This window comes from Phacochoerus africanus, chromosome 3 (assembly GCF_016906955.1).
Source record: "Phacochoerus africanus isolate WHEZ1 chromosome 3, ROS_Pafr_v1, whole genome shotgun sequence".
In the NCBI taxonomy this organism is placed as follows: Eukaryota; Metazoa; Chordata; class Mammalia; order Artiodactyla; family Suidae; genus Phacochoerus; species Phacochoerus africanus.
Window position 1 is genome coordinate 32,138,198 of NC_062546.1, and position 15,690 is coordinate 32,153,887.

At 48.1% G+C, this 15,690-nt stretch overlaps 1 protein-coding gene across 2 annotated transcripts in view; it reads left to right on the forward strand.

The window, feature by feature from the left end:
* Positions 1 to 13,828, forward strand: part of NINL (ninein like) — a 110,273-nt gene extending 96,445 nt beyond the window's left edge. Inside the window, exons 19-24 of one of the 2 annotated variants that reach the window (XM_047771559.1) lie at positions 3,755 to 3,913; positions 5,245 to 5,358; positions 7,890 to 8,060; positions 10,106 to 10,219; positions 11,674 to 11,913; positions 13,799 to 13,828. In XM_047771559.1, coding sequence (XP_047627515.1) covers positions 3,755 to 3,913; positions 5,245 to 5,358; positions 7,890 to 8,060; positions 10,106 to 10,219; positions 11,674 to 11,865 — 750 coding nt within the window. In that variant the 3' untranslated portion in view covers positions 11,866 to 11,913; positions 13,799 to 13,828. Of the gene's footprint in view, positions 1 to 3,754; positions 3,914 to 5,244; positions 5,359 to 7,889; positions 8,061 to 10,105; positions 10,220 to 11,673; positions 12,631 to 13,798 lie in introns of those variants that run through there. The other variant, XM_047771558.1, reaches the window with a different exon arrangement.
* Positions 13,829 to 15,690: the final 1,862 nt, after the last annotated feature.

Here is a 15,690-nt window from a genome sequence, read left to right on the forward strand (position 1 = left end):
GCCATGAAGCTGACGCCACCCTCCCCTTTCCATTATTTTGAAGTAATCTCAAACTTACAAAAAGGAAGCACACAGCTTTTTTCTGAAAGATTCGAGAGTGAGTTGCTGATCCATCACCCACTCCCGCCCCAAATCAAGAAATCAGTATGGATGTGCAACTGCCCCATCAGCCACGCCTGAGACTCATCCAGAACCACATGTAGCTTCCATCTCCTTCAGTCTTTCTGCCCTTGGTTGTTGGGACAAGGTGCTTTTGAAAGTTATAGGCAGTTATTTTGGCTTGTCTGATGCTTCCCTGTGACTGGATTCAGATTAGGAAACTTTGGTGGGAATATCCCCAGCGTGATGCTCTGTCCTTCTCTGCAGCCACCCTGTCTGAGCACACGAGCATCTGTCCTGTGACCGGTGATGTCAATTTAGATTTTTGGTCAGGTAGTGTTGGCCAGGTTTCTCCACACAGTTGCTTTCCACTTTATAGTTACTGAGTATTTTATGGGGAATAACTTTGATATGCTAAGAATGACCTGTTCCCCATCGGTTTCATCCACATGTTTTAGCTTCCTGTTTCTGGGTGGATCAGTTACTATTGTGATGGTGGCCAGTTGGTGACTAGTCCCACCCTCCTTATGTATTGATTAATGGGTGTTTTTTGGGTTTTTGGGGTTGTTGTTTTTTTCTTTTCTTTTTTTTTGCTTTTTAGGGCCGCATCCACAGCATATGGAGGTTCCCAGCCTAGGGGTCCAATTGGAGCTACAGCTGCTGGCCTACCTCACAGCCACAGCAATGCCAGATCCAAGCCACATCTGCAGCTAGTAGGTCTGTAGGTCTGCAACCTACACCACAGCTCACGTCAACACCAGATCCTTAACCCACTGAACGAGGCCAGGGATTGAACCCACAACCTCATGGTTCCTAGTCAGATTTGTTTCTGCTGTGCCACAACAGGAACTCTGATTAATGGGTGTTCTAGTGTAAGGAAGAGCATTCTCTTCTCTCCATTTACTTATTCATTCACATCATCATTACTATCATAGATTCCTGTTTTATTCAATAGGTTATGTTTCCATTAGTATTTATTTTCATGCCCATATGTCCCAGATTTGGCCAATGAGAACCCCCTCAAGGTGATCTTTACATCCTCCTGACAGGTCCAGGTCATTCTTTGAGCATTTTCTTGCTTTCCAATATCCCAGGTTCATCTACTACTCTCCCAGCTCAGCCCAGGAAGCAGCCATTTCTCCAGGTGCCCTTGGAGATGTTCAGCCCAGAATGGTATTTAGAGACCAAGACTGGGCTATCAGAGTGCTCATTGCTCCTGGGGCAGCACCATGTCCAGGCAGTGGATAGAACTAGGGAGTGTATGTATGTTTATTATGCTCCCTTGCACATAGTTTCAGGGATATTTGTTATCTGTGTCTCCCTATTGAAAACCACAACTTCAAACTCATGTCTGCCATTCCCACCCCACATCACAGGAACAATTCTAGTTTTCTCCCTTTTTATGTATATAAAACTCATGCTTCCAGCAGTGAAAAGTGTACCAAATACTTACTATTTGGTCAGCCCCCCTTACTCCATGCATAAATGCCCTGCTCACTCTGTTTCAATTCTGACCTCCCTTAGCCCCATAAACAAATGCCTTCTGCACTCGGCCTCATTTACTGCTTTTGGACTAAACTATTAAGGAGGAAGGACACAAGCTGGGATGTGTCATTCTTGTTTAACTGAAATTCTTCTTGATAATTGCAGACTCACATGTGGTTATAAGAAGTATATTCACTTTGCCCATTTACCCAGTGGTAACATTTTATGGAACTCAGGACAATATCAGCATTAGTTTGCTAGGGCTGCTCTAACAAAGCACCCCAGAGTGAGTGGCTGATACAGCAAAAGTTTATTTCTGCATAGTTGACAGTTCTCGTGCTTAGAAAGCCAGGATCAGGGCAGGGCTGGTTTCCTCTGAGGTCCCTCTCCTCGGCTTGTACACTGCTGTCCTCTGCCTGTGTCTTCACAAGGTTGTCCCTCGGATGGGTCTGTGTCCTCGTCTCTCATTAGGACATCATTGTCACATTGGACTTGGGCCCTGCTGATGGGTGGGCCAGCCTGCTGGTCAAGACTGTGCACAGACTGTCCCCCCACCCTGCATAGCCTTGGTTGCTGTCCCCTGACTTAAATGAAAGCAATTTGTGGGCTGGGCCATTTTTTTTTTAATCTCCTTTTACCTTAATCCCCTCTTTCCAAACAAAGACTTGAAACATTAAAGATGAGTGGAAGGAAATCATTCAAATGGCCCTTCCAGGAGGTGAAGGAAGCTTCTATTTCTGGTTGTCAGTGATGTCAAGGCGCAGAGGACAAGGAGGTGGGGTTGATATTAAGAACAGCTCTGATTTTCAGGACAGAGTGTAACAAACTCAAGTGAGCTCCTGATGGGGTGGGAACACTTGGCCCTGGGGTGATGGTGACATGCTGCTTGGTCGTGCGGGAAGCTGCACTAAGACACAGGGGCCCTCGGCCTCTGGAGCAGCTGCTGGGAAAAAGCAGATGAGGGAAGATGTGGGATTTTTTGTTTGTTTGTTTGTTTTGTCTTTTCTAGGGCCTCACTCACGGCACATGGAGGTTCCCAGGCTAGAGGTCAAATTGGAGCTATAGATGCTGGCCTACACCACAGCCAGAGCAACACCAGATCCAAGCCATATCTGTGACCTACACCACAGCTCACAGCAACGCCGGATCCTTAACCCACTGAGCAAGGCCAGGGATCAAACCTGCAACCTCATGGTTCCTATTTGGATTCGTTAACCACTGCGCCATGATGGGAACTCTGAAGATGTGTTTTTTGTTTGTTTGTTTGGCGTTTTTTTTTTTTTTTTTTTTTTTTTTTTTTTTTTGAAAAGGGGGTTTATGTGAAGGTGTGTGTGACACACGGTTGGAAATAGTGGGCTCCCGTGTGTACCTGCAGGGCCCCTTCCTCAGCTGTTTCATCCCAGGTGGCACCGCTTTTGGCCCAGCATCCCATCCCCAAAGCAGGCGACTTCATCAGTGCGTCCCCTACACCAGGACCCTGGAGAGGGGATTGTGTTTAATAACAGCGATCAGGAGATTTTTAAGAGATTCATGTGTCTCAAGTTTAACTGGGGTTTTTTTCCTTCACATTGCTTAAGACAGTGTTAGGAATATAGAAATAACCATGGGGGAATTGAGAAAACCAATCCAGTCCTCTGAACAGTGGCACCTGCGGCTTCTGGGATGGACTGGAGTTCATCCTCTGCCCTGTGGTCTGAGAACCAGTCACTGTGTTTTTGTTTGTGTTTGCTTTTTAGGGCCGCACCCGTGGCATATGGAGATTCCCAGCTAGGGGCTGAATTGGAGCTGTAGCTGCCGGCCTACACCACAGCCACAGCAATGCAGGATCCAAGCTGCATCTGCAACCTACACCACAGATCATGGCCATGCCGGATCCTTAACCCACTGAGCAAGGCCAGGGATCGAATCTACATCTTCATGGATGCTAGTCAGATTCATTAACCACTGAGCCATGACAGGAACTCCTGGTCACTCTGTTTGAGGATGCCAGGTGCCTCACCCACTAGTTGCCAGCAGGAGCCCCCGCCCACCAGCCGTGATAACCAAAAGTGTCTCGAGACATCGCCAAGCATCCCATGGGGAGCAAGAGCATCCCTGGTTAAGAACCACTGGAAAGCTGCTGATTTAAAAAATGACTTTTTCATCTGTGTTTTAACTGTATTTGCTCTAGAGTCAGAAATGCAAGGCTGAATTGTCCCAGCTCAACGACAGGGTCCTGCAGTTGGGAGAAGAGGCCTCTACCCACCAGGCCCAGAACGAGAAGAATCGCATCATGATTCAGCTGCTGACAGGGAGATTGGAGGGGGTGGTGCGCCAGGAGGAGCTGCAGGTGAGTGGCCGGTGGGGCAGGGAGGAGCAGGCAGGCTGGCCTAAAATAGGTCAGGAACAGCCCCATGTGCCTGGAGCAGCTTTTGCAAAGCCTAGAATCTAGAAGAAGTAGCAGAAAGGAATTAAATCCTGATGATAGGAAGGTAATTGGTACAACCTCTCTGGATGACATTTTGGCAAAATATCCATCAAGAGTGTCAGGAACGTCAGTGTGCTCTGACTGCGTGATTCTGCTTGTGGGAATTTTCCTGAGCAATGTGTGTAGGCTTAGCTGGAAATATTTACATTGCTGTAGTGTTTATAACAGCGAAACAGAATTGGAATTAGCTCGAACTGTTTACAGCACTGAACAAGTCAATAAATGATGGTGCAGCCATTAAAAACTATTTTTTTGGAGTTTCCACTTTGGCACAACAGGATCAGCAGCGTCTCTGCAGAGCCAGGACACAGGTTCAGTCCACGGCCCAGCACAGTGGCTTAAAGGATCTACCGTTGCCATAGCTGCAGTGTAGGTCGCAATTGCAGTTCAGATCTGAGCCCAGGAACTCCATATGCCACAGGGTGGCAAAACAAACAAACATACAAAAAAAAAAACAACAAGAAAATGAAAAACTGGAGTTCCCATTTGTGGCTCAGTGGCTTAAGAACTGGACTAGCGGGAGTTCCTGTCATGACTCAGTGGTTAATGAATCCGACTCGGATTGCGGGTCGGATTGAGGTTGCGGGTTTGATCCCTGGCCTCACTCAGTGGGTTAAGGATCTGGCGTTGCCATGAGCTGTGGTGTAGGTCACAGATGTAGCTCGGATCCCGTGTGGCTGTGGCTGTGGCGTAGGCCGGTGGCTACAGCTCTGATTTGACCCCTAGCCTGGGAACTTCTATATGCCATGGGTGCAGCCCTAGAAAAGACAAAAAAAAAGACCAAAAAAAAAAAAGAATTGGACTAGCATCCATGAGGATGCAGGTTCAATCCCTGGCCTCGTTCATTGGGTTAAGGATCTGACATTCCCGTGGTCACAGATGCATCTCCAATTCAGCCCCTAGCCTAGGAACTTCCATATGCCGCTGGTGTGTCCCTTAAAAAAGTTTCAAAGAGTGTTTAAATGCTCAAGATATAATAGGAGGGAAATCAGAGCGTAAGATGTCCTAGTGATAAGAATGTGTGTGTGTGGAGGAGGGGCCACAAGATACAGCACGTAGGGTGTGGTTCTCAGACTGCTGGGATCGTGGGTGACTTAAATTTTGTAATTCTTGCTTTTCTGAAGTTTCTGCATTAAACATGTGTCACATTGCTATGATAGTTCATATACTTGTAAAATTGATTTTTAAAACAGAGTAAGCAAATCCAGAAACTTGAACTTGAACTTGGACACGTGACTGAGGAACGTCAGAGCCTGAGACTGGCACAGTCACAGCTGAGAGAGGCCCTCGAAGAAAGTCAGGACCAGGTGGGTGTGCACGGTGGTCCCGGCCAGGGAGGTGTCCCTCTCACTCCAGGCAGCCTGGCCGGGACTGGGCCAGCCAGTGGCGTCATTGGGCTGGCTGAGGTCACACAGTTGAGGGCACCTGCCAGATCTGGAACTGAGTAGGACCTTATCTAGGTGCAGGTCGACTTGGGGTGACCATGTGAAGACCTCTGCTTACACAGAAGGGCAGGAGGCCACAGCAGCGCCTCTGGGTGTGCCCCACATAGTTGGAGGAGCCAGGGACCACAGTGGTGCCCCATGGAGCCCAGGCGTCACACACCTGTGGGTGTCCACCACTCCTCTGCCCTCTCTCCCGTGCTGCTGTTTGTTCAGTGGGCAGCAAGCTCAGGAGGTACCAGGTTGGGAGGTAGGAGCTCCCAGTGGGGCAGACAAGAGTGAGCAGGGCTGGCAGGTGCTTGACAGCGAGAGGCACAAGGATACAGAGGAGCTGGCTCTTCTGAGGAGCAGGGTGCTTGAGCAGGAGGAGAGAAGGGAGGTGACAGTGTGAGAGGCCCTGGCAGCCAGAGGTCCAGTGTGGACATGGAGTGTGCTTGGAGACCAGGTGCTAGAGTGGGGGAAGGGGCTATGGGAGAAGGTCTCTAACCCACATGCCTCTGCTGAGCCTTTGCACCGGCTTCCCCACTAGCCCTGGTCCGACTCCTGGACTTGGCCGTGGTGACCTGGTGTGAGATGTCACTTTTCAGATGGCCTCAGGTTGCAGAGGGGTCAGTCTGGCCTGGGTTCCGCCCTCCCGCTGTAAGCAGGTGCTTTCCCCTAGGTGCCTCTGTGTATTGGGAGCTTCCCTCTCTGTTTTTAGTGCAAAAGAAACTTGAGAAACTGCTTTGACTAGTTTGAGCCCTTTGTGAGGCTGAGGAGTCAGATCTACTGCTGGCAGAAGGGCTGGGTGCCCGTGGTGTCCACACCCGCTGTGGAAGGGTGCCCCATGCTCAGCCACTGTCACAGGAGATGCTGTCCTTGAGCAGACTGCAGGGCCACCAGCTGGCTTCCCAGTCTTGTGACTTAGAGGAGGACATATGACTGAGGAACACATCCCATAACACATGGGGATGAGAGTGTGAGAGAAGGGAAGGAACTGACAGGGTGCCTGGGGACCCCTGGGTGTGCAGAGGTGAGGGTGTAGATGGAGCCACACAGCAGGGAGAGTTGTCACTGGTGTGTTGTGAGTGGTTCTGAGGTCACAGGTCCAGTAGGGGGGTCCAGCTTCCAAGAGGGCTCACTTAGGGGCCTGGTGGCACACGCACTGGCCTCTCTGTGGCATGGGGTTCCCATGGCGCAGCAACCAGGTGCCCCAAGAGGATCAGGCGAGCTACCAGGCTTCCAAGGACCACATTGGGGATTCCAGAGCATCGTTGCCCCACATTCTGCTGATCCAGCCTGGATTTGGGGGAGGGCACAGCCCCTATTGCCCAAGGGAAAATTCCTGCCACACCAGCACCCAGAGCGCTAAAGCCCTGGATTCCTGGCTATGGTGGCCCCACTGCTCTTCTAGGGATGTCCTGCCTTCCTGTGTGGCAGCCAAGCAGGGCCTCTGGAGCTGGTCCAGCCTCCACCTGCATCTTGCCACATAAGGTGGCTGGGTGGGGGGCACTTGATGCCAAGAGTGCCAGCGGAGGAGCTTTTGAGCATGCACCTGGGGCTGTGTACATGCTCACAGAGCATGTGTTTAGAGCCATCCCTGCTCTTTTCATCCCAGAGTGCTGCCCTGCTGACACAGTGCGGCAGGTGTGTCTCTGGGAGGACTGGTCCTAGAGAACCACCTGGGTGGCCTCTTGGGGACATGACAGTGAGGGAAGCAGGGCTGCAGATTCACAGCCTCACTCTTGCCCCAGAGTCACTGGCTCCCTCCTCCTCTGGCCTACCCTAAGCATGACCCCTGGTGGAACCATTGCCTCCCACTCCATGGAATGTTGGGGAAATTCTGTGTTCCACACGAAGCCTCCAGAGTCTGTGATGTATGTAAATGGTGTTGAGATCTGGCCTCTCAAGTGCTCCTCAACCAGGCTCCCATGCAGCTTGGTACCAAGGATCCAGAGGGTTTTGTGCACAGGGAGCCAGTGCCATGGTCTGACCACTCATGCTCCTAGGCTCCTGTCAGTCACTAGTCACCACCCCCAGGACCCTGGCCACAGCCAAGTCTCAGGAGCATAAACTCCACCAAGAGGAGGTCTGCTTGCTACACGCAGCTGGCATGGGTCACAGTTTTAAAGGCCTAAGACTCCAGTAGTACCCGAAAAGTTAACAGGACAGAGTGTAAAGTGATGCTCCCAGGATCCAGTGTGAGGTCATGTAGAAGATCACAAGCATGTTTTCCTGGCTCTTGCTATGCGGAAGCACCAGCTTGAATGGGGTTCAGGCGTCAGGTTCAGATAAACATGGGTTTTGCTGCAGATGCAGGGGTGAGGGTGCCTGTGCTGTCCTCCCTGGTAAAAATGTAGCCTTAATGTCTGATAGTGACCTTGGACCTCACAACTGCTGTGCCTTCTCCTGGGCAGCTGAGTTTGGCGAGGTCCCAGCATGCCCTCGAGGTCCAACGGCTGCAGGAGCAGGTGGGGCAGCTGGTGCCTCAGGGCCGCGTGGCTGAGCTGCAGCGGCTGCTGGATGGGGAGCGACAGGCGGCTCGGCGGCTCCTGGAAGAGGAGGGGAGGCGACTGGAAACGCAGCGGGTAAGTGAGGACAGGCCGAGGGCCAACTGAGGGTGATAGGGAGGGCGAAGTTGGATCTCTGGTCGCTTAGCCAAAAGCTGCCCAAGCACCAAGGGGAGGACCACAGCCCGACAGCTCTACCGCTACGTGAGGACTGGTTGTGCGGAAGCTGTGGGACTGACCTTCGCCAAGAACTGGGGGTGCTGGAGGGGCCATGAGGGAGGCAATGGGCAGGGCCCGCCTATGTAGCCCTGTGAGGGTGCAGAGCCCCAAGGTGGGCTGTCCGATGTGGGCTGTGCTTGGTGTGTTTAAGATGGGGCCAGAGGTTGGACAAGAGGTCGGTGCAGTGATGGACTCCAGGAGCCCCACTGTGTCTGGAGCTGCCCTAGGTGTCTAGAGACATAGAAGCAGTCACTTCTTAAGGGGCAGTAAGACAGTGGCTCAAAGCGTGCACTGCAGAGGCCTGGCTCCTGGTTCTACTACCCCTTCCAGTGACCTCTGTGTGCCTCAGTTTCTGTGACATTCTGGTGGCTGTGGTTCCCACCCCAAAGCATTCTCTGGAGGCTACAGCGGGCACCTTGAAAGTGTGCAGCCTGTGGGACATGGCTCAGTCCTGAAAGTTCATGGGGGCAGGGGACTGGCGATCTGGAGCCAGGGTGAAGCACCTTCTTGAGGAAGGGATTGGAAGAGGCTGGAAATGCGGATGAAAGTCAACGTTTGTAAAACACAAATTCTAACAAAGAATAGCCTTTCAGCATTATGCAAAAACATTATGCTGGAGGAAACTTAGGTTATGACAGATATTGACAAAACAAATTTAGTCAGGAGTACTCAAGGTCCAGGGTGCAAGGAGGAGGGTGTGGCTGCTGGAAACAAGCCAGAAGAGCATTCCCCAAAGTGTAACCTACAGTGTTCTCAGCACTGAGCCACCTCTAGCAGGTGATTGTGGGAACAGCAATAGTAGTTGTGTAAAAACCTTACTAAAAAAGCTGCTTGAATATCTGCCGAAATGTTCAAGTTTACCCAAAGGGAGGCACAATTGAAACACTAGTGAGGGAGATCCCATCATGGCTCAGTGGTTAACGAATCCAACTAGGAACCATGAGGTTGCAGGTTTGATCCCTGGCCTTGCTCAGTGGGTTGAGGATCCGGCGTTGCCGTCAGCTGTGGTGTAGGTCACAGACACGGCTTGAATCCTGCGTTGCTGTGGCTCTGGCGTGGGCCAGCAGCAACAGCTCCGATTAGATCCCTAGGCTGGGAACCTCCGTATGCTGTGGGAGTGGCCCTAGAAAAGGCAAAAAGAAAAAGAAAAAAAAAGAAACACTAGTGAGATCATGATGCAGCTGTCCTTTTGGATTTTTTAATGTGTGACCCTTAACCTTTGATCCCTGACCTGCATTACCTTGGTAACCATTTAATTTTTCAATTTTGGTATACAAGCTCTACTAGCATTTCATCTCTCAAAGTGTAACACACTGATTTCCTCAGATACCCTCTGAGCCATAAATTTGCAAAATGCTGTCTTCATTTTCTATGTTAAAATTCATTTTAGTTTTAAAAATTAAAAATTTAGTCAAAAATCCTTTAGAAAGACTAACATGTTTGGGGACACTCAGCTTGGATTTATTTAGGCTTAAGATGCTAGAACAGGCGTACCCATTGTGGCACAGCAAAAGCGGATCTGACTAGGAACCATGAGGTTGCAGGTTCGATCCCTGGCCTTGCACATTAGGTTAAGGATCTGGCATTGTCATGAGCTGTGATGTAGGTCACAGATGTGTCTCAGATCCTGCCTTCCTGTTGCTGTGGTGTAGGCCAGAAGCTGTAGCTCCAATTCGACCCCTAGCCTGGGAACTTCCATATGCCACGGGTGCAGCCCTAAAAAGCAAAAAGATGCTAGGACAAAGCTGACTAAACTCGAGAAATGCAGCTCTGGGGCTTGTGTCCTTTCCCTATGCTCCCCGTGGACAAGCCCCTTTCCATGTGCTCAGATGGGTGCCCTTCGTCTAATTTCCGAGATGGCTCTTCCTCGGGTATATGGCACTGCTCTCTAACCCCTTCTGCAGGAAGCCCATGAGAAACAGCTGAAAGCCACAGAGGAGCGGGTAGAGGAGATGGAAATGATTTTGAAGAATGTGGAAGTGCTCCTCCAAGAAAAAGTGGGTGAGCTGAAGGAGCAGGTGAGTGACGGCCGCCCATCATTCCAGTCCCTTCCAGGGGCTGATGGTGGGAGACAGGACCCAGAGCACCTGGTGTTCCTGTGGAACTGCAGAGACAGGGAGGGGAGAGGCCGCCCTGCAGGTTACTTTTGGTGCTCTGAGGAATCAAGTGTGAGGCTCTGCAGAAACACTTTCCTTGCAGTGACCAAGTTCCCGGAGGCAGAGCCGCTCATGCTGCCCCCTCCTTGGCACCCCTCTGCTGGCTCCAATCTGTCCCCTCTTCCCTCCTGGCTGTCAGACTCTTGAGACTCCCCAACTTCTCCTGATACACCCTCAGCTGCCTGCTCACCTCGGGTAAATCCTGAGGCTACTGCCGTCGGGGGTGTTGAGTTCCTCTGCTGGAGGTTGTGCTAGTTTCACTGGAAGACAAGAGATGCATACGCCTGTGCCTCCTACCCCCTCTGCTCCTCTTCACAGGAGGACCCTCAGGGCTGCTTGTTTTCACCTTCCTGCCCACCCTGGAGTCCTGGGGGATCCCTCAAGGATGCTTCAGCACAGATGCACAGCCCACCACCTCTCCCTGGCCCTCTGCTCAGAACCACCAGTCTTCCCATGTCCCTCAGTAAGACTTCTTTTGACAGTGGCCTTCAGGGCTCTGTGGGCCCTAAGCCTCTCCCCTCAGCACCAGGCCCAGCCAGCAGGTCAGCTCCACCTTGCATGTCAGCCTCTGCGGGAATGTTCCCACCAGGCAGCCTTACCAGCCCCACTCTGTTCAGATCTTTTCCATCATCAGCGAAACCCTGTCTTCAGTCTCAGCTGTGTCCCCTCCTGGGTCTTCTCAGCACGTCCCCCATCTGACCCCACATGCCCGTTTCGTTCTGGCTCCTCTGTTACGGGGCGCACACCCTATGGGAGCAGGGCTCTTGCTCAGGGAGCGCCGGGCCCACGGGGCTGCTGAGTAACCAGTGGAGTGAATGAATTCCATGCTGCTCACAAAGCTCAAGACCAGGACCCCTGTGTCTCACATCTTGGCCAGTATGGCTTTGTGTCCCCATTGCTGAAACCCCCACAGCTGTCGTGTGGTGACCACAGTGCCTCAGTGCGTCCTGGGTGATGTGACAGGCCTGCAGAGCACACAGAGATGAATCAGACATTTGGGGGTACCCTTGACAGTACCCTTGTTTTACAGTGCACTGAGCAATCCTTTTGGAGGCCTATGTATTTTGCTCTTTTTCTCTTTATTTCATGGTAAAATTGACTTGTGCAAAGTTAAATTTTTTGTACCACATAGTTTATCAGATTCTCAAGTTCCTCTCTCCTGCCAGGATAACAAAAATTGTCATGACATTCAATGTTTGTTTCCAATTTGTAAGAATCCCCATACTGTGGTTTGAACAAAAGATTAGGAGGGGCAAGCGGGTCACGCGGCATTTCTGCACTAGATTCACAGTAAAGGGTGCTTTCTCCCTCTCCAGTTTGAAAAGAACACACGCTCTGATTTGCTGCTCAAGGAGCTCTATGTGGAAAATGCTCAACTGACGAAAGCACTTCAGGTCACTGAAGAGAGGCAACGAGGAGCCGAGAAAAAGTCCCGCTTCTTGGAAGAAAAAGTTAGAGCTCTCAACAAACTACTCAGTAAGATCGCTTCAGCAGCCCTCTCTGTGTAAAGACTGCTTTTCTTCCGGGAGTTCATTTCGAAAGAACATCTTTTAAAAGTAAGCTGCTGTGATGCCCCGATTTCTGGGTTCGTTGTCCGTGCACCTCTGGACAAGTGAGCACTGTGGTTCTCTATTCAGCCCACAAATGTTTAACCAAGGTCTATTGTGTGCCACATGCAGGGGAAACAGACATGTGGGGAAAAAAGTAACTTTTTTTTAATCGGTCCTGGGTAATTTTCCTAGGTAACATTCCTAATTTTTCTACTTTACTGGTGAAACAGATTATGGGGGCCCTCAGCAAGGTAAACTGTAAAAATAATTTGTGTTGTACTTCTGACCTTGGCTGCATTAAAATGCAAAATCAGGGCTCTGTACAGTTTTACCATTTCACTCACTGCTTTGGGTTTAGTCATTAGCATTCTCCGTGGTGGGTCAGTACAAACACTGCAGAGATGCTTCACCTCCTGTGACTGTCAGCTGGTGATAAGAGGAGGGGACATGCCTGCGACAGGGCCTCCCCACCTCAGGGAGATCTGGGCAGTGCTTGTACTTCAGGCCTTTGGACTCAGGGAGGATGGCAGCTACTGTGAATGCCATCTTTTCCTCATTGAAATGTTATCACACTGGAACGTGTACACTATATGTAAAAAAAAAAAAAGTATAGTTTTATATCCAAAATATACATAAATTATGGTCATTTGGTTTATCAGAGTAAACTACTGTTATATGAAGAATCACTGTATTTGCAATAAAGTCCTTTTCTATTAAAACTGATCTAATGCCTAAGTATTTTTTAAATTATATTTCAAAGATATAGAAAATTAGTTTTATAAGAAACATTCATCTACCTATCAACTGGATATACTAAAACCATTCTGCTACCACGTTCTGGATAGAAGCACAGACCCTGTTCTATTGCACTCAAACTCTTTCCCCTTCCTGAAGGCAACTGCTGTCCTTAAGCTGCTGCACCTCCTGTCTGTATATTTGTTACACTTGCTTGAGTGAGAAAAATCTTAAAGCATCAGGATAGATGGAAAGAGCAGATCTTGGATAGGAGGACTCAACAGCTTAAAGTCGGTTCTTCTAAATCAGAACTCAAGACCAGAATGATATCTGGAAAATCCCCAAATATTTGGGAACTGAAATTACCCACAAAGCAATAAAGAAATCAACATATCTTGAACTGACTGAAAAAGAAAACATTAAAATTTGTGGGGGTTGATCAAAAGCAGTACTTAAGGGAAAATTCATAGCACTAAGTAACTGGGTTATAAAGGCAGGTCTTAGAGTCCTCTGGTGGCTCCATGGATTAAGGATCCAGCATTGTCACTGAAGCAGCTCGGGTTGCTGCTGTGAGGCAGATTTGATCCTTGGCCTGGGAACTTCCATAAGCCGTGGGAAAGGCAAAAAAAAAAAAAAAAAAAGGTCTTGGGAGTTCCCACTGTAGCATAGAAGGTTAATGAGCAGTGAGTTAAGGATCTGGCCTTGCTCAAGCTGTGGTGTATGTCACACCTCTGGCTCGGATTCACTCCCTGGCCTAGGAACTTCCATATGCCATAGGTGCTGCCTAAAAAGAAGAAAAAAAAAAGTCTATAATCTATATAGGAAAATAATCTGAAAAAGAGTGGACATCTGAACATGTATTACTGAATCATTTTGTTGTACAGCAGAAATTATCGCAACACAAAATCATCATTTGCCTCGCTCAGTGGATTAAGGCTCTGGTGTTGCTGTGAGCTATGGTGTAGGTCACAGGCATAGCTCAGATCACGCATGGCTGTGGCTCTGGTGTAGGCCAGCGGCTGCAGCTCCAATTCAACCCCTAGCCTGGGAACCTCCATGTGCCACTTGTGTGGCCCTAAAAGACAAAAAAAAAAAAAATTATCACAATATTGCAAATTAACTATACTTTATAAAGTTTTTTTTTTTTGCTTTTTAGGGTCACATCTCCATTTCAACCCCTACCCTGGGAACCTCTATGTACCTCAGGTATGGCCCTAAAAAGACAAAAAAAAAAGTGTAAAAGCCTAACACTGTCACACCTCCAGATGAAGGGGAAAAAATTTCTTAGAAATGACACCAAAAGCATAAAGAAACCAAATGAATAAATTTAATTTTATCAAAACCAAAAATGTCTACTCTTCAAAAGATTCTGTTAAGAAAATGAATAAACAAGCCACAAACTGGTAGAAAATCTTCTCAAAGCATGTATCTCATAAAGGACTTAGATCCAGATCTAATATATAAAGAACTCCCAAAACTCAACAAAAGACAAACAAATAACATGTAAAGATACTCAATATCATTAGTCATTAGGGAAATGCAAATCAAAATCTCAATGAAAGAGCACTACATACCTATTAGAATGGGTAAAATTAAAAAGGCTAATCCTGGAGTTCCCATTGTGGCGCAGTGGTTAACGAATCTGACTAGGAACCATGAAGTTGCCGGTGCGGTCCCGGCCCTTGATCAGTGGGTTAACGATCCGGCGTTGCTGTGAGCTGTGGTGTAGGTTGCAGACGAGGCTCGGATCCCGAGTTGCTGTGGCTCTGGTGTAGGCTGGCGACTACAGCTCCGATTCGACCCCTAGCCTGGGAACCTCCATATGCCGCGGATGTGGCCCAAGAAATAGCAAAAAGACACACACACACAAAAAAAGGCTAATCCTACCAAGTGTTGGTGAGGATTGAAACTCATACAGGGCTGGTGTGAATACAAAATTCACAAATGCTTAACTCTTGGAGGAGTTATTACAATATGACCCAGCCATTTTACTCCTAGTTATTGCCCCAAAGAAAAGGAAGTACATGTCCATAAAAGACCTGCACACAAGTGTTCCTGGCATCTTTCTTGTAATAGTCCCAAAACAGAAATAACATTCTATTAGCAAAAGGTAGAGGGTGGGGAGTGGTGGTGGTGACTCATTCATTTCTGGTGGCAGTACAAATTATGTATTGTGGCAAGAGCCATCAAAATTATCCAGAATTCTTGTTGACTAGAATCCATGAGGATGAGGGTTAGATCAGTGGGTTAAGAATCTGGTATTGCCGTGAGCTGTGGTGTAGGTCACAGACACATCTCAGAATCTGCATGGCTGTGGCTGGCAACTGAAGCTTTGATTTGATGCCTAGCCTGGGAAATTCCATGTCATGGGTATGCACCTAAAAAAGAATAAAAACTTCAAAATTACAATTATCCTACACTTTACAAAGTTTATATATATGTACAAAATGATGTATGTACAAGTTCACTCATATAGCTTTGTCTATGATAGCAAAAAGATGCCCATCAATAGGGAAATAGATTTTTTTTAAATGTATTTAAGACCTATTAGTTTGCAGAGGCTGCCATGCCATAACAAAATATTACAGACTGAGTGGCTTAAAATACATTTATTTTCTTACAATTCTGAAGGCTAAAACACCAAGATCAAGGTGTTAGCAGGTTTGTTTTTCCTGAGGCCTCTGTCCTTGACTTGTAGACAGCCGCCTTCTCACTCTTACATTTTGTACTGTGTGAAAACATTAAGTGTTTTTTATAAAGTTACAAAATAGAATAAATTCAACTCATCCTATCAGTTATAAAAAGCAATAAGTCATTTAAATCTGCATCTCCCTCTACATTCTAAAACATTAATAAAGACACATACTCCTTTTAGTTATATGACTAAGACAAAAAAGAGAAAATAGATACATGTCAGGAATGTCCACATGTGGAGAAGAGAAAAAAAATTAATACATTTCAAAATAATTAAAAAATTGAGAAAAACATGATTAAAATTTACTTAAGAAAAAAATGAAAAACTTGACTATGAACTAAGGAAAATAAATT